This window comes from Lepidochelys olivacea (genome assembly GCF_965140295.1).
Source record: "Lepidochelys olivacea isolate rLepOli2 genome assembly, chromosome: 4".
Lineage (NCBI taxonomy): Eukaryota > Metazoa > Chordata > Testudines > Cheloniidae > Lepidochelys > Lepidochelys olivacea.
In genome coordinates this window covers 19,582,108-19,606,680 of record NC_140414.1, presented here as the reverse complement: position 1 = coordinate 19,606,680, position 24,573 = coordinate 19,582,108, and the positions used below count along the sequence as shown (strand labels likewise).

The following is a 24,573-nucleotide window of genomic DNA, read 5'->3' as shown; positions in this document are numbered from 1 at the left end:
CACAGAGAACATGAAACATTGGGTGTTACCATACACACTGTAACAAGAGTGATCAGGTAAGGTGAGCTATCAGGGACATTTAGACAATGGATTGTTTCAGCATACCGAGCTCCATGCAATTTATCAGGTTTTAAGGCAATATGAAAATTCCCCATGGCCCATGTATATTTATGCTGACAGTGATTTTTGAATTAAGGGGATACAGTTCTGGATACATGATTGGTATAGGAACGGGTAGAAAGCAGCAGATGGAAAGGATATTGCATATTCAGAGGAATGGAAATGGATTTACCAGTGGGTAACAAAGAACCCTAAACAGTTAAAGGTGCGACATGTAAAGGCACACAGTAAAGGAACGGGTATGGAGGCCACCTGGAATAATAGGGTAGATATAATAGCCCGACAACACGACTCAGCAGTTGTAACCAAAGGTCAGAAAAGGAATGTCTGTGCTGACACATCTGAGCCAACAGATGGCACTACAGACCGCCCTAACTGAGTTCCAGGAAAAACAGAAAGACAGGAGTTACTTAATGTAACCCATCAGTTTATGCATGAATGAGCAGAAGGTTAAAGCAAGCAGCAGAATGGGAGTGTGTGGAAGATGATGTTAAAACATGGGTGCGAAATTGTGTGCTATGTGCTCAGGACAAGGCTCATCCTCTGCACTGGCAACCCAGGATGCAGCAACGAAGGCTCGGGCCGTGGCACAGGGTTCAAATTGATTTTATTGACAAATTGCCAAGGAGGAAGGAAGGATTCCAGTACTTATTGGTAATAACGGATTCCTTTTCAGGATGGGTGGAGGCATTTCCCACTAAAAATAACAGCACCAGGGTGGTGGCCAAAAAGTTGTTTAATGAGGTAGTATGTAGATATGGCACCCCTGAAATGATAGATTCTGACAGTGGGGGAGCCTTTGTAGGAGAAATCTTTACAACAATGATACAAGCCTTGGGAACTAAACAAAAGCTCCATATACCATATTGGCCTCAGTCCTCAGGCCAAGTCGAGTGCATGAACCGCACCGCACCGCACTATTAAGGAAGGTTTTAGAGTAGCAGCCGTGTTAGTCTGTATCCCCCCCAAAAAAGAAAAGGAGTACTTGTGGCACCTTAGAGACTAACAAATTTATTTGAGCATCAGCTTTCATGAGCTACAGCTACATAGGCTCAAGAAAGCTTATGCTCAAATAAATTTGTTAGTCTCTAAGGTGCCACAAGTCCTCCCTTTCTTTTTTTTTTTTTTTTTTTTTACTATTAAGGAAGCACTGCAGAAGGTAGTAAATCACACAGGAAAAGACTGGCCGGACAAACAGCCTCTGATTTTGGCTGCCATCCGCAGCAGTAATAGACTAAGGACAAAAATTCAACCCTTTCAAATTCTGTTTGGACATCCAATGGGCCTAATGATTGATCCTAGTTACCTAGTACAAGGTCAAGAAGAGAGCTCTAATATAACTCAGCATGATTATTTTCAATGGCTCAAACAGTTACAAGAAGATAAAACCACCCTCCAGTATAGGGTTAATCAGGCCATCAGACACATGAACAACAAAATTCAGAAACAGAGGCCCACAAAGGCAGCCCTGTGGGAAACGGGACCAAGTCATGTACCTTAAAATGGGGAAAAGGGGTCACTCACTGGAATGAGAATGGATAGGCCCTTACTCCATAGTGGACTGCCTTAGCCCACTGGTATACCGCATTGAAAAAGATGGAAAACTGAAATGGGTCCATGTTTCACAAATTAAACTGTTTACATAAATAATTATGTTTGAATTCTTTGCAGAAAAGAACATCCCGGAACCTTAGCACGAGGTGCTGCTTAACCATCAGAATTTTAATCCACAGAAAATGAGACTCCAGTGTAAGGTCTGGCTTTACCTGCTCTTGGGAACTTTTAGTGCCCAGATAATTAGAGCAATCATGGGAGAAGATGCAGCCCTGCTCATAAACCAATCTTTAAGGAATAATTCCCTCCCTGCCAACCAATCATGGATTCCTACCTGTGATCCTCAAGGAATGGTATGATAAAAACACTAGCCAACTCTTAAAACCCTAAGGAAATACCTATGTATAATCTCTGGGAAGGGGAAGTGGGATTTAAGGTTTACCTTATAAACACCACAGGAATACCAAATCACTGGGAAATAGGGATTAAAATAGAAGGTCCTTATGGGGATAACAACTGGCATTCCAGCTACCCACGATTACCATATCAATGAGATAAGCCTGTTAAGACAGGGACAATACTAAGAGTTATTGTGGGATACTGTCCAATACCCCGTAGTAAACTGAGCCTATGGTTCCCGGACACACGCATCAGAACCTGGACCAGGGACTATGCCTTTGAAAGAGGTACCCCAATTAAGATAAAGAAACCAGAATTGTTTGCGACTCAGTGTGATCCAGTAAAAGTCTTGTTAAATCCACAATTAGTAAAAATGAAAATTGGTATGGATTGGACTCAGCTGAACGTGTTTAAATTGGAACCCAAATGTTCACCCTACTCCCTTCCTATTCTAAAGGCCTGGATAAAAACACATCAACACCCCAATGGCTGAGCAAAACGAGATGTCGTAGACACCATATTAGGAGGAGGTGGTTTTGGAGCAGGAATTATTAATACTGTAGACCTGGAGATAACTAAGAATAAGTTAAGTTCCTTGCCACAACTGCAAGATAGTCTCATTCACAAGCAGGCAGATATGACTGTGGACTTGGTACAAATAGGCCTGGGAAACCTAAAAGCAACATGGAATATGTGGGGGTGGTTGACCACCACCTCCCGGCTGCTGTATAAACAACAAATAGAAGTAGGGAATAAAACTGCCTTGGCCATAGGATGTACTGAGATGCAAATTCTTAGTTTAGCATCACTTGAACATGAACTATTTTGGGTAATATCTGGGAATGTACAGGTATTAACGCATCTTTTAAAACAATGGAAGAGGTCCTTGTTTGACACCTACAAACATGAACAGATGCAATATGTTTCCAGCATGGTTAAGTCTGATTTGTTATTAGGTGAAATTATTGTAAAAATTGCTCACGCACAGTCTGTGGAGACAGAAATATAGAAAGTGAGCCCGCTCCCAAAATTGACAATGGGATCCTTTTGGCTACCCCAGGTTATGTGTCAGTGGGCTGGGAAAGAGAAGTAATTTTTGGACACCCGAGGGTGTATGGAGTGGAGCCCTCAGAAATGGGTGTGCTTGTCCCTACCTGTCACCACAGAACCATGCAGCAAGGACACATCCTTGGGAACATGCGTATGGGACAAACTAGAAAACGTGGCGTGTTTTATACAACAAATAATGTGTATGTGTTACATCCTGGGAAACAGTATTCTGGGAGGATGCAAGTATTAGCCAACCCTCAGGGAATGAATGTAGACGTAATGCCCATGTATTATATACTAGCAATCATACGTACTATTTACCAAAGATAGAAGCAGCACAGAGCACTATAACTGCCACTCCGGTTAATTTCTCTGTTACCCTTGGCCTGGATTGGCACGATCTAACTGATTGCTTGTTGTCAGAAACAAAGGTGACTCCGTTTTTACAGTAAACACAGAGGGATATAGGGAAGCGTGTCATTCAAATATTACATGCAAATGGAGAAATGCTAAAAATTGCTAGGTCTGAAAAAGAACTGACAGGCTATCACCGGTAAAATGTTTTTACTGGCTGGTCCCTGACTTCTAAGGGCATATGGTCTGTTTCACCCATTACTAGTTGTGTTAATATTGTCCTGTGTTTGCTTGCTAGGAATGTGTTGTATGTGCTGTTGGACAAAAAGAATGTTTTTTAAATTACAACCACAAGCTCAAATGGCCTCTCAGTATATTGCTATGAAACAGTTGCATAAAATATGACTCACTCAAGAATTGTTCTTGAGAGGTCAAAAGGGGGACATGTAGTAGTAGGATTTTATGTTTGTATTTTGTATAATTTAGAATGAAGGATAAAGATTAATAATGTAGTATGTATTAAATGTACTGATGTATGATTTGACCATATCCTGCCAGCCAGCTTTTTGACTAGCAGAAAAGAATGGCCTAATGGGCCATTGGTAGAGATGCATCAGCCAGAATCAGTGTCTGGGCTGATTTCAAGGCAGTAACTGGCCTTTGAGGGTCACCAATTTGTTGTAAGTTTAGCATTTTAAAATAAGAAAAAGAATGCAATGATTGTTTTTCTTTTGCATTGCAACTTGATGTTCCTGTTCAAAATGTTCTGTGTAAATTAATTCTGTGTTGTGTGTGAATGAGGAATGGGTGTTAAGAGAGAAATGTGAAGGCCATCACCGAACCAGATATTCTAGGGAGGAACCGAAGACAGATGCAAGGGCGCCAGGAGGCTGCAACACACCCCAACTGAAATGTCAGAGGAGGGCAGATTGACGACTCTAAAGATAAGACAGGCACCTATCAACGGTGACAATATAGCTTTGATCAAAACCAGCAAGGGGTAACTCCCTGAGAGACTTGATGAAAGAACAAGACAAAGGATGAGAAGGACAATTTAGGAAAATGAGCACTCGTCAAACAACAATTTATTACAGCATGACGGCGCAAAACTCATTGGTCCCAATGAAAAACAATCACTATATAATCGGGGGCCTTGCCATGAAACTTTGGGTTTGTCCTGCCAAGACTTCCCCAGAGCATTGTATCACGACCAACGGAACCCAGCTCCTCCCTATCAGTGATCAACGAAGCTGGCCACTAGATTGATCCGGACTCTAGACTGGTAACTATAACATCGACTGGCGGGACAGTGTGTGTGTGTGTGGGGGGGTGATTGAATGCATATGCTAATTCTTGTATCTTCAATAAACATGGCATATTGCCTTCCCCCTGAAAAAGATCCTGGGTGCTTCTTATAAGCATAACAGCTTCCATCTTCCAGCCAAGGGGAATGGATTTCCCTTCAAAGCTGCTCCTAGATCAGTTGACAGAGGGCTTCACTGGTAAACAGATGCTCACCTCCCCGTTCAAACAGGGATAAATATGTAAGGCCAAAGTCTCTACAGGTGTCAATGGATCCAACTCTATTGATTTTAACTGAGCAGTGCCCATTTACACCCATCAAAAATTTGAACGTAAGAATATAAGGACGGCCATACTGGGTCAGACCAATGGTCCATCTAGCCCAGTATCATGTCTATGACAGTGGCCAGTATCAGGGCTTCAGGGGGAGGGTAAACAACAGAGCAATTTTGGAGAGATCCACCCAGTCTTTTCTCACCTTCTGGCAGTCAGAGGTTTCGGGTCACCCTGAGCATGGGGTTACATCCTTGTCTACCTTGGCCGATAGCCACTGATGATCCATGAACTTAGACTGATTATTTTTTTATCCCAATTATACTTTTGGCCATCACAACCTCCCATGGCAACGGGTTCTACACTTGTATGCACTGTGAAAAGGTAATTCCTCTTGTTTGTATTATATCGGCTGCCTATTAATTTCATTGGGTACCCCCTGGTTTCTGTACTCTGAAAGGGTAAATAACACTTGTTATTTTTCCACACCAATCATGATTTTATAGACCTCTAACATATCCCCCGTTAGCCATCTCCTTTCCAAGCTGAGCGGCTCTAATCTATTTCATCTCTCCTTAATTGGAAGCTGCTCCATACCCTTAATCATTTTTGTTGCCCTTCTCTGAACCTTTCACTTCCACTACATCATTTTTGAGCTGGGGTGACCAAAACTGGACACAGTACTCCAGAAGTCGGTGCACCATGGATTTATATAGTGGCAATGTGATATTTTCTGTCTGATTTTCTATTCCTTTCCTAATAGTTCCTAACATTCTGTTCACCTTTTTGGTCAGTAGCCTCCAGAATAATCAAATGTAGATTCTGTGGGCCCGTGAAGCAAAAGAAGGTGATGTTCTCAAAAATTTCCTCTTCATATTCCTGACCACGTGTTTGGAAAAAAAGAGGCGGACAACCCCCTAGAATTATCCTTCTACCACCCCACCTCCATGGCAGTGCAATGAGAGGGAACCACTACAATCCCCCTTTGGGAGTACTTACTTGTTTCTGTTTGAAAGCTTCAAGTAAGGCAGTTGCATGATCAGGCAGCAGTGGGAAGGAGAGATGGGGTCCAGTGTAGGAATCTGGCACCTCTACAGATTCATAGTCGCAGAGTTTTTCCAGCTCTGTGTCTTTGTAGCTTTCTTCCTCCGTCAACATGCGGCTAATGAAGTCCCCTGGGTGGAGTTTAAAAAAAAAAAGGGTATTCGGGCCCAATGTGTAATTTCAATGACTTGCTAAAGATCATCAGGCTGGAGGGGTATTGGAGAAAAACCCTGCAGTAGGCTCCTCTCAACGTTTTAGGCTTGATTCCAAAGCACATAATCAAGTTAGAAACTAGACTGTGTCTGCATTAGGAGGAGAGGAGGGAACTCAACCTGGTCAAAACTCAGAATTTGCTGCATGGAGGAAATTTTGACATTTTGAAATTTCTTTTCATTCCGATGCAGAACGAAAACAACTATTTTTGAAATTTCCCATAAAACAGACATTCTGAAAACTCTGAGCTTTTGGAAACTTTTCGTTTTGAAATTCCAAAATGAAATTCAGACATCTGAAAGAAACGCGGACATTTTCCAAAATGAAATTATTTTCAAATTTTGAAAAATAAAAATAAAAAAATTCTCTCCGCAGGAATTTTCACTGAAATCAACATGTTTTTTTAAAATGTTTCAATCTTGACAAAAATGGGATTTCCCACAGAAAAAAAATATTTCAACAAAACATTTCCATGCAGCTCTAGATGTGACTCTGACTAGATGTAGGCAAGGCCCAGTATGCTCTGTGGCAAGCATTTCTAAAAGCCCTCATGATTTCTGCAGCATTTTGGTGCAGCCAGTCTGTGGTGAATTTTTTGTGTTTTTTCTCACCAGAATTAAATGTGAAAATGAATGGTATAACAAGGGCAGCGTCTCTTGTGTTATTAATTTTGATATAATAGTCAATGTATTTTACTCTTCTGTATCCAGATCTTCAGTGTAGCCCAAATGTATTATGTATTGACAATACAGAATCATGTTGTAGGATTTGTTGAGGGAGAAAAAGGTGGGGCACCCAGTTAAGCGAGAGAGGCACTTTGAGATGATGGGATAAGCACATCAGCTGGATGTATTTGCTGAAGTGATCAGCAGTGAAATAGTTAATGCTGACATGTTACCTGTAGAGTTAGAGGTAACACACCACTGGGGGAAACTGGGAAGTCCATACCCCTTAGAGCTACTGTTTTCAGGCTGTCTATCAACTCAGGAAGGCAGCACTGCACTGATTTGCAGTCATATTTTTACAGTTCTCGCCACAACCATGAGGGCTAGAAACTTAATATTTTTAAAGAAAATTAATATTCTGGAGCAAGTTCTCCAAGGGTGGAGTCTGCAGCTGCAAAATCATGGAATCCACAGGACCCTGATTATTATCATTAGGGAACATCTGACAATGACAAGCTCTTTTATAACAATAATATTATGGATGTGTACTTTTATTCCCCCCTACCAACTCCTTGAGGGGTAGTGGCTGCTCCAGATCCCCCATGGGATCTCCCTATTTTACTCCTGACCCCACTTCAAACTCCTGAGGCCTGCGTTATAATCATGGTCTGTCTAACGCATGCACTGTAGTCATGGATCCATTTGACATCTAGACAGGTCTCCCTTCAGATCCCTGTAAGGTCACTCCTTAATCAGCTAGAAGTATCAGCATTGAGCCATGTGAGTCCACCTCCGTCTCCACACCCTGCACTGAGCGTGCAGCCTTCAGTGCCGCAAGTACCATATCTACATATGGAATACACAGGCTTACTCTCTTTGCTGCTGCTTGGGGTGAAGTGGTCCATAAGGTAGCTGAAGAAGTTGTGAAGCTGCAGAAGACAAGAAGGAGTGCCATGTTATTCACCCTAAGTTATGAGCTAAAGCTTTGAAAGCTCTACCGCGGGGCGTTCTTCAGAACACAGCTCCTCCTTTCACCTCCTTCCTCCTCCTTTGCATATTGCACTGTATATACAGCAAATCCGGTCACAGCTGTTCTCATTGTGGAGCAGAACAGTGGTCTATATAGACCAGTATCCACTCTCCCAAAGAGGCCAATGTAAAATAATTCCATGGAAGATGTAAAACCCACAAAATGTAGCCAATTGTGTAGTATTACACCATGGGGGGGAAATTCTCTATGAGCTCTAGGTGGCTATTAATTTATACTGTGACGCCTGTGGATTGATAGTCCTGCTCATTTCTACCCTGGGCAATGAAACTACCGATATACTCTTATTCCTATAAAAGACCCATCTTTTTTTTACTCTTGCTGAGCCGTTTGCCTCAAAATATCCCACTGCGGAGAGATCCACTAATTAATTATACATTGTGTCCAGTGATATTTAAGTAACCATCTTTCCAATTTAATGCTAATTGTTAACAGCCAGATTTTCAGATGAGTTCATCCCACTGGAAGCATGTTGGGTATTGAACAGTAAAAAAAAATCTGGCCCTGGGAGACCAAGAATAAAGGGCTTCATCCAACGCCCAGTGAAGACAGTGCAAATCTTTCCACTGATGTCAATGGGCTTTGGATCAGGCTAAGGATGAGCATTACCTTATAACTGCTTCTGGAGTGCATGCAAAGACTCCCTTTGCTTCACTCCACCCTGTTTTATTTCAAGGGATTTGCAGGTATGGAAAATAAGAAATCATAGCATCCCTCTCTGAGGGTCTGTCCAGATTTCAATTTTCCCTTCAGCTACTGTTTCTCTGATCTAAAATATCTCACCTGCTGAAACAAAAGATGCAAACTTCTGCTTAAGGCAGTCAGGTGAGAAAATGCTGAGCCAAGTTAAGCAGTAAGCGCTCATGTGGCTTCCCTCCTAGTGTTCATAAACCCCCAGAGAGGAGCTGTGACCGGAGGCTGGGTTAGCAAATTACGCCCAATCCTGTCCCATTTCATTTGCTCCCCATGGCTTCACGATTAAGTATTTCTGGCTTCCATCATACACAAGTGAACAGGGACTAACAGGCAAAAGAAAGTCAACGTGAAAAGAGCCAGAAGGGGGCTAGGAAGCCATCCGGATGTCAACACCTTACCAGAAAACAGACATCAACTAATACCAAGTATGAAATATAAATAAAGGAGGCAGCAAATCAGGAGCTGCTATTTCATTGCAGGAGACAACTTTTCCTGCCAAGCAGCCACAGAAACAGCCTTCAGATGTCTACCACAAAAGCCTCGAGATGCCACCCACTCATTGGCAGGAAGTGTCACGCAGCTCATGCCTGCTCAGGCAGAACAGAAAACACACATAAGAAAGGGGAACAGAGAAGCTTGCGAAAAAAATTCCTCTATATTTAAAACCCAATTGTGGAAGTCACTAAATATGCATATTACTCACTTACCTACCACATGATCTTACAGTCACCCTTCTCCTCCCCTCGTCTCATCCATTCCCCTCTGCTCACACACATACAGTGGATCTTGTATTTTGTCTTCATCACTGATCAATTTTTATTGCAGTTGCTCCTAAAGGCCTCAACCCAATCGGGGCCCACAGGATTTAGATGAAATGCTAAAAGATGGCATGTGCAAGGCCCTGTACATGCACATAGTTTCTGCTCTAAAAAGATTCCAATTTAAACAGACAACAGGAATTGTATTATCCCCATTGTACAGATAGGGAACAGAGGCACAGAGGATAAGTAAGTGACTTGCCCAAGGCCGCCCAGAAAGTCTGCTGCACAATTGGGAACTGAACCCAGGTCTCCAAAGTCTCATCCCAGGGCCTTCCTCTCCGGGAAAAGATTGTGGGGGTCTGCAAAGCACTATGCACATCCATGGCCCGATAAGAATTACGAAGACAACAATGACAAAGGGCACATGATTCCATTGTCTCCTTCTCTTTAGCACCATACCTTGATCTGATCCTGCTCACAGGAGTACTCTATGGATTGGAAAATTCTCCATGTGCACCTTCGGCGCATCTCTAGCCGGGCAACATAGCGTCGATACCATCTTTGGATCAGGACAGCGGCCTTGAAGGCTGTGACACAAAGAACAGAACCAGAGAGCTGAGCTGCAGTATCTCAGCACCAGGGCAAGTGCTCTTCTCCCTCCCAGCTATGCAGGGAAAGAAGGGAGTTTTCTCCTTCACAGCTGAATCGTAGGAAAGAATTAACTCAGGCTGGCCAGAAAAAGAGAATTCCATTTTGGCATTTGGTTTCGTATCAGGATGAAACTAAGATCGTTTCCCATTTAAAAATGAGAGAACGAGACAGACCTGAGACTAGCCAACAGCCCACTGGTTACGGCACTCACCTGAGATGCAGGATGCCAGGGTCAAGACCCTGCCCCAAATCACAGAAAGCAGGGTCTTGAACCTGGTCTCCCACATCCCAGGTGAGTGCCCAAACCACCAGGCTCTTGGCTGTTATGAGGTCTCTCTCTCTCTCAGTTCCATCCCGGACTCGGGAAACCTTCCCAGAGAAAGTTTAGTTGAAACAGACAGGTTTTTACGTCAACAAATGGGTATTTTCCAACCAAAATCGTTTTGCTGAAAATTTTCCAGCCAGCTCAGATGTTAACATGACGTTATCAGTTGTTCTTCTGGGTAAATCCTAACTAAGAAACACTTTCTCCACTGTCATGAAAGAAAAGTCTGATCCCATAGAGCTCTGTCTATTGTCAAAGACTCCCAAGACACTTCTAGCTCTACCTGGTGGCTCCTCATGGCACAGTTATTATTTAACCAAATCCTGCCTCAAAAAGCTTAACTCTAAATCGACAATTTCCACTTGACTCTCAAGTATCATTATTCTCATTTTACAGATGGGAGCTGGGCCATAGGGATATTAAGGGATTTGCCCAAGGTTACAGAGTCTGTGGCAGAGCCAGGATTTGAACCCAGGCCTGACCTCTGTCCAGTACCTTAATAAAGCTGGGCTTTGCCTGCTCTAAGTCAAATAAATACAGGGCCTGATTCATCACTGCTACTCTAGTTTTACACAGCTGTCACTACACTGATTTCAGAAGGGTTACACTGGCACAGAACTGGCCTAACACACAGTGATGAAGCAGACCTGAAATCTCTACCTCTGCTTTAACCTAGCTCTCAGCACATTTCTGTAGGCAACTCTTGCCCATCCACTCTGAGGTGAGCCTCCAACCCATGCATTCCTGTATAGGAAACAAGCATCTACTCCCCAGAACCACTGGGAACACACAAAAGCCACCGCCTGGGTTTGAAACATGCTTCCAGCCAATGAACTGTGCTAATACTTAGCACGCATATATCAGTAGTGCTTTGCATTTTATTCATTCATTAAGCAATCCCTGAATTTACAGCTATTCCCTGCGCTAATAAAAACCTGAACACAAAGGCAACATCCTGAACAACCCTAAAAACAAGGACACCCATCGTAAGTACAGTAGAATCTCAGGAATGGAGGTTGTTCCTAACTCTGAACAAAACATTGTGGTGGTTCTTTCAAAAGTTTACAACTGAACATTGACTTAATACAGCTTTGAAACTTTACTACGCAGAAGAAAAATGCTGATTTCCCTTGATATCTTTAGTAGTTTACATTTAACATAGTCCTGTACTGTATTTCCTTTTTTTTGTTTTTGTTTTTGGTCTCTGCTGCTGCCTGATTGTGTACTTCCTGGTTCCCAGTGAAGCGTGTGGTTGACTGGTCAGATCGTAACTCCAAGGTTCTACTGTAATCTATCACAGTCAAAAGCCACAATGAACACATATACTTTGCACACTGCCCTATAAATGGCTGCAAACGTATGTGACCTCAGACTAGCGGGTTAGCGTGAATTTGAGGCTACCAACCTCAACTGTTCAAATCTAAGGACTGTTAGTAACAGCACCTCAGCTGATCTCATCACGGCAATGGGACATGAGTGGAGGCAGATAGCTCAGGTTTAGGTCCTCGCAACCTGAGCTCAGATTTCAAGACCAAAATGAACACCTGAAATTGCACCTGGGGACAAACAGGAAGCTAGTGCAGCCTTTGGACTGTTAGTGTAATGTCCTCTCTATGGCCAACCTGCAGGCAACCATGTTCTGCAGCAGTTGCAGTGTCCCAGCGGTCTGCAAGGTTAGCCCGGCATGGAGCACACTGCAGTAATCCAAGCTGGAAGTGACAGATTACACACAGGAGAGATGAGGTCTCAATCCTCACACTCGGCAGATTCATCGCTTCCAAGGCCAACACTATGCTCATCTAGTCTGACCTCCTGTCTGACACATGCCACAGAACTTCCCCAAAAGATTTCCTAGAACAGATCTTTCAGAAAAACATCACCTCTTGATTTTAAAATTGCCAGCAACAGAGACTTCCCCCCACAACCCTTGCTAAATTGTTCCAATGGCTAATTATCCTCGCTGTTAAAAAACGTACACGTTATATCTGGTCTGAATTTGTGTAGCTTCAACCTCTAGCCACTGGATATTGTCCAACCTTCATCTGTGAGATTAAAGAGCCCATTGCCACGTATTTGTCCCCAGTTAGGAATATGCACTTCCACCCAGTGAAGCCAGCTGGGAAAGCAGGATCAATAAAGGGTCCAGAATCAGGGGTCAGCACCACCATGTTGCGTGACGGACACTTGACAAAATTACCATACTTAGTGACGGACACTGGGGGCGGGGGGGCTATGTCATTCAATTTTTTGAAAAATTACCACGGACCTCAACATTTTTCCCATGGACACATTGCTGACCCCTGTCCAGCATTCCCCCTAAACTATGGGCCCCAGGAATGGGTGTATGCACACAATGACAGGACAGGCACCATCCCGACCAACCTCTCAAACTTTGAGTCTTTCCCTAGTCAGCCAGCACTCATCCAGCCAGTTCACTCTCACAGAAGTCCCTACATTGGTCTGGCACTGGGAAAGCAAGGACACCACCCTGTGCAAATCAGATACAAAGGAGACCCAGATTGACACCATCAGCATATTAATGGTGCTTGCAGCCTTAGTCAGTTCACTATCTCCTGAACAATGAATAGGAGAGCAGGCAGACCAGAACTCTGTCGGGCACTGGAAAAGATTTGGGGTGGGGGCCTTGTGGGGTGCCAGCCTCAGAAGATCTGTAGAGGAAGGAATGGAACCACTCGCCAGCTAGCCTGCCAACTCCATAGATGAGTGAACAAAGCCCTGAGTTCAAAGCACTGTACACACATTAACTAGTTAATGCTCGTAGCACCCTGAGAGTAAAATGAGGACAATACTACACTTGTGGTCAGGTGACTTGCCCAAGGTCACACTGCAATTTACTGGCAGGGCTAGGATACAAACCCCAGGAATTCCTGGCTCCCTTCCCCATGCTCAGTCCACCATCCGACACTGTAAATCTCTCTCCTCCTGTGCCTAGTTACTGCAGGTGTCTAAGATCAGGGCAGTATGTTACCTATCCTGGGTATTTAAAACCTAGTCACACCTTGGAAAATCCTAGCTTTTAGTGGCCTGCATCGAAAGTTAATTTAAGTCGGGAGGGGGGTTATTATTTTTTATATATATATATATATATATATATATATATATATATATATATATATATATATATATATATATAAATAAACAAACACACACACACAAATTTGCCAGTTTGATTTCCTGACCTGATTTAGCCTGTGGGACTATTTGGGGAAAATCCATGCCATCTCAGCAGCCGCCTCCATCATCTGACACCTACTTCTTTGTTATGCGCAATGACTTTCTCATTATTTTTAGGCCCTACTCCAGACATTGAGGCTTAAAGCATATTTTAACACTGTTCCTCACTGACAGCTTGGGTTGCGGGACAGGCAGCTGCTTCAAAAATCTAACAGCTGGGCCAAAAATAAACCCACCCCCGGACAAGCGCATTAGGGTGTGTCTACTTTGCAACAAAACACCCGCAGCTGGCTCGTGTCAGCTGACGGGGGCTCACAGGGCTATAAAAGAGCAGTATGGATGTTCAGGCATGGGCTGGAGCCCAGGCTCTGGGACCCCACAAGGGGTCAAGTCTCCACTGCCTCACTCAGGAATTCATACGCCCACTTTAAGGCCCTTATCTGCCCTCCACACAGTCCGCAAAGCAAGCAAAAGAGACTCATAAATCATGGTCCAGATCCTCAGCTGGTGTAAATCAGGGCCTATTCTGACTATATTCCAGCTGAAGATCTGGCCCCATGATTCATCTGACTTACCACAAAATCGGCCTGGGAAAATTATATCAACAATTTGTTCGTGCTAGGCCATGGTTTCAGATCACAGAGAGAAAGGACCTTGAACAAATTGGCAAACTGCAGACAGAATTATCGGCAACAGAAACTGCCTAATATACAGGTGCAATTAGATAATAAGATGCCTGCCTGACCTCATGTGCAGTACTAAATGTTTTATATAGCTGGACCACCTAAAAGAGAAGTGCCCAAGGTCACAGAGTAAATCAGTGGCACAGATGGGACCAGACTCAAGAGTGAAAGCCTGACTCCACTGAAGTCAATGGGACTTTCACTATTGACATCAATGGGGCCAGGAAAATCCCTTGGTAACAATCCCTCCCTCAGGAGACAGGATCTACCCATGTTCCACACTGATATCCAAAGACATTCTGCTTAAATACTTGGGGCAAAATATTCCAGGTACTTTATCTTAAATTGAATCCACGGACTGAAATTTAAACCCAGTCCCCCTACGTAAAGCAGTACTTCCCTCTTTCTCTAAAGCCACTGCACATTAGAAACAGCAAAGACAGCTCAGAAAGTTGAGTTACCAGTCATTTACATTTAAAACCAGATCTTTTAAGTCCACAAAAGATTCAATAGTGACCATACACTGAGCATCTAACATCACATGTGCATTATTTAGTACTGCTAATGTATCAAAAGGTAAGTGACTGTTTTGTTGTGCTGCTTTATACATTATTACAATTGAACAACTGAAAAAGCCATGTGTTCTAATCAACCAACTTACCTGGGTGAGCCGCATCTGGCAGTGTTTGAACTGATTTAAAAAAAGAAAGAAGAAGAAAATAAAGATTTTCTCACATTTTATGGGGATCTGAGTAATAAACTGAACAGCAGACACACACAAACATGTAATTATTCACTAGAGGATATAACTCTGCTTGTTCAGCAAACCCAAACAGAGGTAATCAGAAACTAAAATATGCCCATTCATTGTAGCAAATACAATTCAATAAAACCCAAATCAATGGTGAATAAAATATTGCCCTTTTCACCTTGTCTGAAATCATTAATAACCAAATCTGGTCACTCAAATGAGACTTTTCCAGGAGTATCCCTTAAACAAACTTCCCTGGAAGAATGTCAACCTGTCTAGATATTACAGGGATGAGCACATTAGAAATACAAATAGGTAGTTGAATAAACTGTCTGATTTTAATTTAATGCCTGTGTAATTAAGGAAACCCTACTTTCAAACCTCTACACAGTATCAAAAGTAGATCAATCAACAGCGTAGGTTCCCTACCCTAAGTGAAGATTTATGATTCTTAGCAACTTTAAGATAAGATCAACAAAAATATGAAGTAAGGTGCATTATTTTGGCAAATTTTCAACTTAACGTTTTAAATTTTAAAAATTAAGGTTACGTGCCTAAACATAACAAAAGTCAAGAAATAACAACATTAAGACCATGCACATCTTCACCACTGCCCCTTTGTGCACATGCATTGCAATGCAGTCTTCACCGACAGTCACATACTACCATATTTCCCAAATAATATAATTACCATACTAAAAGAAAATAGACCCTTGCACAAGTGACATTTTTGCTGAGGATTGTCCTGGATTCTCCAGGAATTGAAGATTAATCTTTAATTAAAGACTATGTCATGTGATTAAACCTCCAGGAACTTGTCCAACTAAAACTGGCAGCCCTAGATAACTGTCTAGCAGTCTGGAGTCCCCTTCATGTTCCTGCTCATATGCCTCATTGATCTCCAGTGCCTCTGGCCCTACTGTGTATAGCAAGATGGAAGATTTCACCCTCAATGACCACAATGTCATTCACTTTAAGGAAAACGTGAAAGCACCTCAGTGTCTTATTTTCTGCCTGGTTCCTAGTGTTTCAAGTGGCTTGGTTCGCTCCATTCCCACCTCACACCCTGAAGATTACATTTTCTATTGACACCTTGTAATAAGTACCTTCTGGGCAGAGACTGGAGTTTAGTTCTGACTTCAGTCAGTGGAGGGGTCGGAGCTACAAAAGGTTATACCCCCATTCAGTGGCTACTTAACAGGCACCTCTCACAATCCATAATTTCAAACATTCAGGAAAGTTGGGGTGCTCAGGAGAACAAGTTCAAGCAAGCAACAACACCCTTGCTTCCCAATGTGGACAAATGGACAAAACCATTCTGTCCTTTGGGGGATGTGCCACAGGGTTTACACATTGCTCAGCAAAACGTCACATTGGAGCGTAAGGCAACATACAAAAAGCAGATGAGACATAGGATCAGTTTGAGGCCAAATCAACCGACCAGCAGCAGGTAGGATGCGAGAGAGAAGGCAGCTCCCTGGTGGCCTGTTGTAGCATTAATAAAACAAATGGGGTTACATTTTACTCAGACATATGCAGGGACTCTGGCTGCACTGGGAAACTCTCAGACAAATTAAAAATGGAGAAAGCCCCAAATGGTTAAAAAAGAACCAGCTTCAAAAGGGCAGATGTTAGATCCTGATCCAAAGTCCACCAGGAAAGACTTTCATTAACTTCAGAGAGCTTTGGATCAGCTTACGCAATGATCTCAAGCCTGAAAAGAATGGAAAGAGAGACTCAAACTGCACGTTATGGATTCCTCACTGAAAATTGGTCTAACAGATCCTGTCCATATTAAATAAAAGAAAATCAAGTATTAAAATGGGAACTGGAATTGGTGAAGAACTCCAGAGAGCCAGATCCACAGCTGGTGTATCTCAGCGAAGCTCCATGGCCTCAATCTACACCAATTTACCCCAGCTGAGGATCTGGTCTTCTTGTTCATTATAACAGCATCAGAAGTGGGAATTTCACACTAAAGCTACAAGGGGAGGCTGTAGGGTTTTGGTTTTATAGTGGTGCTTTCCCCATCTTAGAGACTCAGAGGTTAGAAGTGGAAAATGAGCTAGTCCATTGAAATGACATTTTGAAGTTTCTCTTGTGGAGCTTCCTCTCCACAGTTCCATCAGAGAGATCAGAGATTGCCTCGCTGGGAAATGGACAGGGGCTTGGTCCCAGTGGATCCTCTGAGATGTGTGTGCAGTCCTGGCCCTCTGCACTCTTTCTTGGGCTCCCTGTCCAGGCTGCCCCCTTCTTGGTTCCACTGTAGCATGGGTCTAATGGAGTCATGCTGCTAGGGTTTCTGCAGCCCATGCCTTCCAACAGAAACATTCCCAGGTGATTCCACAGAATGCAGGGTTATTGCCCTTAGAATGGCCATGGGGCTGGTGGAAGATGATACATGTCCATCTGGCTCTACCCCTAATCACTCTCCACACAGCTCTGTAGCAGGGCTTCTGAAAGGTTCAGGACAAGCCAGTAATGCAGCTGCAGAGGCAGGGATTTTGTGGACCCAGGACAATTTGGACCAAATAACAGATCCAGTACTTAGTTGCACATGCATAGCTTAAAACTCAGATTCCTTGTCTGAAGAAAAGCTGAAGATTATGTTCAGTTTGTTATAGACCAACCCCTGTATACGCTGCAGCAAGCTGGGTCTGAACCACACAGCAACACCTTTGGTTCTGTAGTACTCTGATGTGGCAGACATATTCTGTGACAGTCTCATTAAATAACAGACAGTTTTTAAATGAATGAAATCTGAAAATGAATATTACACTCAGACCAGTTTCCTCTGTTTTACTTATTTTAAACTAAATTCCATTGTATGTTCTAGTTTTCAGAATCTCGTTTTTAACTGACAAGCACAGCTGCATGGGAAGTCAGCAGGAGGAAGCTGATTATTTTGACAGCAGGGTACAAGGCACGTGAGACTTTTGGCAGTTGGGGATGCAGTTTCGGATTGCGGAATAAACATTAACTGGATGTTTCTGGTAAAATGATCAGCAATGAAATTAGTAATGTTCCTATTTAAAGTGCCATCTGTAGGTTTCAGAGTTAACAGACATTTGAAATGAATGAAGCCGTTGTAGCCACTCAGAGCTAGTATTTCAGGTTGTCTATGGACTCAGGAAGACAGTACTGAACAGGTGTACACTCAGCTACCCTTTCAAAGTGGTTGTCACAACCATAAGGGCAGGAAACAATTACAGTTAAAACAAAGATTCTGAAGCGCGATTCCAGGGTATGTGATAGACTCAGCAACAAGTACCATGGCTGCACAGTGGACAGGGCCTTGATTATAGGTTTAAGATGTAAAGATGCTCTGTTAGGGGTACCTCTGCACAAGGAACATACAAGGTATCTATTGTGTCTATGCTAACAGCACCACCCTGTGTGACATGGAGCTCTTTAACCGAACCCTAATGTTCGGAAAATACTTATTAGAGAGACAAGGTGGGTGAGGCACTCTCTTTTACTGGTGAGTGAGACAAGCTTTCAAGCTTACACAGCTCTGAAGGAGAGCTCTGTGTAAGTTTGAAAGCTCGTCTCTCTCACCAACAGAAGTTGCTCCAATAAAAGATATTACCTCGCCCACCTTGTCTCTCTCATACCCTGGGACTGACATGGATACAACAACACTGCAAACAAAATACTCATGGAAGATACCGGCTGCATTTACCGAGATTACTTGGGAATGTGGAGTAGGGACATACAGAACATGGTTAACAATATGTATGGACTTCACTGAATTTAAGATACCATGGCTATCAATATCTAGATGTCTTATTGTATTTACAGCTGGGCAAGGTTTTTTGACCGAAACTTTTTTGGGCGATAAATGCAGATTCGGTGCCACCAAAACAGTGCAGTAATTTGTGTTTGTTTTGCTGAATGGTTTCAGGTTAAAAAAAAAAAAAAAAAAAAATCAGAACACTGGTTTTTTTTCAAAATGATTCCAACCCTGTTACAGTCTTAGGCAACTGCTGCATTCTGTTGAGAAGCTGATTTTTTATTTCATTTGTGTCCAAAATAAACAAAAAACCAGTTTACACTCTAGTGGAGCTACAAATAACACATCAGTTTCATGATGCCAGCTTATGTGACGGCGATCTCTGCGAAAACTGAAATAGAGAAAAATAAAAAACCTCAAACAACAATCATTGACATGATCCATTTTCATTAGAAAAATTAAAAATCCAACTCTGTCAAACCCAATCCCCAGTGACGAGACAAGAAGATCATTGCATTAACACAATTTAATACAGACACTCTCAACCTGCTTAACCCCAACATCTAACCTCTAAAAGAGCCAAAGCAGTTAATTCTCCATCATCCCAGTTTAGTTTAGCAAACCCACTGCACAAACCAGCCCTCGTTTTGGTTTCAATTTCAAAGGCCGTAGAAAGTAGTGTTCATGCCAGCACAGCTCTCGCCATCAGAGCATGAGAGCACAATACGTGCATGTTTACCAGTAACTGACAAATTAACGTGGGCAACGACTGCAACAGATTTGCTTTGCTTTACAGCTTTGCCTCTGCTGCCTTTAATCTCAGCCTCACCTAAAAGCTATTTACTATTATCTTCTTTGGGAACTCAATGTCTGTTTTTATGGGACACAACTGGGCCACACAACATCATCAGGCAATACAGCTGATGCATCTCTATGCTGAATATTTGTGACTTTCTAGCGGGACGTTTATAATCCACCAGGAAAGACTGAAATATTTTATGAGACACACTCACCTTTTTCCGATTTCCGCAGGAAGTAATAGGCATTTGTGGAACTACTACACCCCATGATCACCGAACAACGTTTCTGTGGGGTTGCAAATAAATACAGTATCATCAAAATCAAGCAAGCAAGCAGTGGAAAGAGCATTCAATCACAATCAGGATGGGTGCCCTGTGTCCCAAGCTGCTGGGAGACAACCGTGAATATATTAATACTCAGTAAGGTTTAGAAGCCACAGCTTTACAGGTGATCTATCTTGATTCAAGTATAACCCTGACATCTAATTTTTCCAACATAATGTACATCTGCGCGCAACCTGGGATGGACTCTTTTGGCATGGTCACCAGTGTGATTGCTCCAAGCTTCACGTCAGATATATGAAAGGAAATTTTGCAAGTTTTTTGTTTTTCAATTAAACAGAGATGTTTTAGAACGTTAGGTGCCTACGTGCCAAGACTGCATTATGTGCCTGAAACAGGTACAGTATTTAGGTTTCAATATATTGATGTAGATGTCTGAAGAGTAGGTAACCCACAAGACTAACTAGTCTGAACCTTGATTTGATTTATAAAAAGTGAAAGGTTGTTAGACAAATATTTATGCACCCTAGACCATATTTTATGATTTGCCTAAGAAATTCAGGCCAAATAGCTTCATCTGAGGCCAGTCAGAACCACAAACAGTCCATACAATTACATCATTTTCACCTGGAAACAATGCATATTGCAGGGGTTCATTCAGAAATTCAACCTGAATGGCAGGGTCACACTAATCAGAGGTTGCAGAGGTGCAGATAAATGATAGGATGTCCAAGACAAGCCTGGAAGCAGGAAAGATGTATTGAGAAGGTGGCTGGAGGCAGGCATTTCCCGTGTATGCATGGGGTGGAGTGGAGTGGAGGGATCAGGTAGGTCACCAAAAGTTTAACGCTACAATAAAGTTAGTCAGAACAGGGCAATTAAAGGAATGCATTCCCCTTGCACTGAACAAGTTTAGTCATTTCTAAATACAGGATGACAACCGTATGAAATTATACATGGGACTTTTCCGTGGGAGTTTGGGGATGTCATAGCATGAGAATGATGCAAAGTGAGCCCCAAGCACATATGACGTATTAAAATAAATAACTCTGGGGTGCACTACATCATTCATTCCATTGGGTGTCTGTGTTTGCGCACACACATAAGCATGCCCTCTCCCTAGGGTATATCCCTAATTATAAGGAATGAAAGGACAGGGGATGGCATTTAAATCTATTTGCTTTATCACAGCTGGAGTAGAGACTGGTCTAAAATAAACAACTAGCTGTCGTAAGAAAATAATCAGCTTTGTTAAATAAATACTGCTTTTCTTCACCTTCTGGTTTTACTCCTGGGGGTATTACACCATCAATGAATTGCTTGGATCCCAGCCACTCTCTTTAATTCTCACCATTGCCAAGGGTGTATATTGACAGCACCCAGCCTGCAACACATTTCAGGAATCAGCCAAATTCTGAAATCTCTCCCTCTGGGGAACAATAATAAAACCAAGCCAGTGGGATTCCTTTTTCATCACCCAACCTGCCATTCGTTTCGGAGCCCACAGACACAGCCTTTGAGCTCATACTCCTTCTCGGTACAGAAGAAACTAGAATGAGCAGAGGAGTCCCGAAGGCTAACACAGCTAAGGTGGTCCTGTCCATTCCTTCCGAGACTGGAGTGGATGGAAGGTGCACTGCTTTGATTTGCGACGGAAGGCGGCAAGTGTCATACGAAAGCTTGTGGGACAGAAGCCTACATTTTAGGAATCTGCCATGAAAGGAACGTGCAGCATTTTGGTCAGCAATATTCCTGGCAACATCTCAGCCACCCACACTCAACTGATGGTGAAGCATTGGTCACAGACAGCGCAATGTGAAAGCTATGGGGTTTACTTCCAACGGGATTCTTGAGGGACAGAAGATGGTCAGGAAGGAGACGCAGGGGGTGGCAGGGAAGGACCTGACTGAGGGGCGAAGAGGGGAGAGATTCATGGTGGGAGTGGCAGACCAGAACTCAACTAGCTTTGAAGGACACAGAATCCTAGCTCTGGAGGAAGGGGGCCCCTCACCTCTCCCTCTCCATGCCCTCTGCACCTGCCTCCCCAAACTGGCCAAGTGCATTCACAAACACTAAGTAACAACGCCTACAAGGCATTACAATAAGAGGGCATTTGCACAGCTTATTCTCACCTACATAGGAAAATCCAGTTCCGTTTTGGTGCCATTAAAGGAGCAAAACCACTGAAGTGAGAGCTGTGCAAACAGCAGCTGTAAACCCAGCATTAAATCCCCACCACCATGGGGCCTTTGGGAAAAACTGCGGAGAGGTGCCAACCCTAGACTCCAGCTGGCAGGGGCAGCAGCAGCCAAACAGGGACCCCTGGACATTCCAGTCTAAACTGTACAATTTTCTGACTCTCCCTGCCCTGTGCTGATTGCAGGGACACCATTGGGGGGAGGGGAGGAGAAGAGGAGGGGGACGGAGCAGGAGAGGGAGGGCAGTAATACCCTCCTGCTGTCCTGAGTAGCCCTGGCTGAGCTGCACTGCAGCCTCCCCAGGTTGTAAGTGAAGTGGGGTGCTCTGAGCAGACCCTGGGGTTACTTCACAGAGCCTCACCCTCACAGGAGAGCCATGACTGGTCGGTCCACAGTGTTGTCAGTCAACAGAGCTCTGAGTAGGTGGGGGCTCCCCCAATGAACCAGGTGAGTGGGGGAAGGGGCAGGTCAAACAGGGACTCTCTCCTTCCCCCCCCCCGCCATCCCTTTCACATGCCTCCTCCGCCGGACCCTCCCACTCTCTGCAGGCAGGGGCCACGGACCTGTGATTGAGGGGAGGGGGCACTGCCAGGTGATTTAGGGATGGCTGGAGGTAGGAGACACTGCTGGGTGCCATAGGAAAGAATCACACCAAACACTCCCGGCGGGACACCACCCATGCAGTGCAGCAGCACCAGACCCAAGACGGGATGCACCACAGAAGTCTGCTTTAATCCCAGAATGCAGCCCTGGAAAACATCCTCCCATCTAATCCTAGACATCGACTCAACCTTACTGCCAGGTCCAGATCGTCCCTCCTGGGTCTCCTCCACTGCTTGGTCTCACATGACTCCAAGGACCAGACTTTACTTCTGGAAAACTATAGCACAGTCAAAAACATCGCAGCATGGGATCTCGTTTCTCCATCTAATTGTGATGCTGTGTTATTTGTATTACCCAAGTGCCTAGGATCCCTAGTCCTGGGCAAGGACCTCGTTGTGTTGTACAAACACAGAAGAGAGAGTCCCTGCCCCAATGAGTTTACAGTCTAAGTGCATGGAGACCATCCTAATAAACAGACATTAAAAAGCAAAGCAACAGCGAAAAAAAACTGCACAATGACCAAGCACACCCACCTACTCTTCAAACCAGAGCCGAACAGATGAAAAAATAGAAGACAAAGAAAGAACAAAAGCACCAAAGAATGACAACTGCGTTGCCAGTCAGGTTGAGCCAGTCAGCAAAGCAGTACAAGTTACGTCTTCGTGAAAAAACAAAAACATATGCACAGTGCAATTTCGCTGCTCAGCAGAGTTATAATTATTGTACTTAAATATAGACAAGTCTTACAAGAGTCCACACCTCCTACCAATGCAGCATATATACTCCTCTGTTGGGTCAGGTATCAAACTGAGACTACAATAAATCTTTGCAGATTTGCAAGTTTGTTTTGGTGTGACGATTCTTATCACTGAGTTTTCTAAACACCCAGGATACATACATTAAAAAGGCAAATGATTCAGAAGAAATAAGGTTTGAGTCAGAGCATGTCTTAGAGAAAAGAAATAACTTGCAAGTCAGAGCTAAAAATTTCCTGGGCAACCCAAGAATTATTGGTTTCAGAGCAGCAGCCGTGTTAGTCTGTATTCGCAAAAAGAAAAGGAGGACTTGTGGCACCTTAGAGACTAACCAATTTATGTGAGCGTAAGCTTTCGTGAGCTACAGCTCACTTCATCCACAGTATGCATCCGATGAAGTGAGCTGTAGCTCACGAAAGCTTATGCTCAAATAAATTGGTTAGTCTCTAAGGTGCCACAAGTCCTCCTTTTCTTTTTCCAAGAATTAATATTCTTGATAAAACTTTATGGGACTCAGTTTTGCACTGAGCAGCTACATGAACTTCGCTGAGATTGTCCAGGATGTAAATCAGCACAGAATTTGCTGCCACAGCTACAGGAATCTAAGGCATCACGCGAAAACACTACGTTGTTTAGGTGCAGGAAAATGCATTGTTACAAAGTAGAAACACAGCTGAGAAAGATTCTACCCAGAACGTATGTCACGCGGGGCTTACACAACAGAATCCACATTGCTTTGGCAACTGCAGATATGCCTGGATAATCAAGAGCTCAGATAATCAGAATTCAACAGAATAGACATACACTGGCGCCTCATTAGATAGGATCACAGATGTCGGAACTAGGGGGGCTGCTGCACGCCCTGGCTTGAAGTGGGTTTCCATTATATACAGGGTTTACAGTTTGGTTCGTTGGCTCTCAGCACCATCACTATACACATTTCTCCAGCACCCCTGGATGGGATGGATAGGACAAGGGGGAGTTGGAATAATCGGGATTCTACTGTATTATTACTAAGTAGTGGGACCATCTATGGAACGCGGCCAAGCCTGCTGTAAAAAGGAAGATGTTACCATGTCATCTACAAACAACCAATAAATACAAATTAAGATCTTGCA

General features: G+C 43.4%; 1 protein-coding gene across 1 annotated transcript in view; it reads right to left on the bottom strand.

Moving 5' to 3' along the window:
- The window catches only part of PPEF2 (protein phosphatase with EF-hand domain 2), a 38,370-nt gene extending 16,113 nt beyond the window's left edge, over positions 1-22,257 (bottom strand). Inside the window, exons 1-5 of the mRNA XM_084625789.1 lie at positions 19,831-22,257; positions 14,995-15,024; positions 9,939-10,066; positions 7,846-7,903; positions 6,052-6,227 (exon numbers count right to left, since the gene is read on the bottom strand). Coding sequence (XP_084481915.1) covers positions 6,052-6,227; positions 7,846-7,903; positions 9,939-10,066; positions 14,995-15,024; positions 19,831-19,966 — 528 coding nt within the window. The 5' untranslated portion in view covers positions 19,967-22,257. The remainder of the gene's footprint in view (positions 1-6,051; positions 6,228-7,845; positions 7,904-9,938; positions 10,067-14,994; positions 15,025-19,830) is intronic.
- Positions 22,258-24,573: the final 2,316 nt, after the last annotated feature.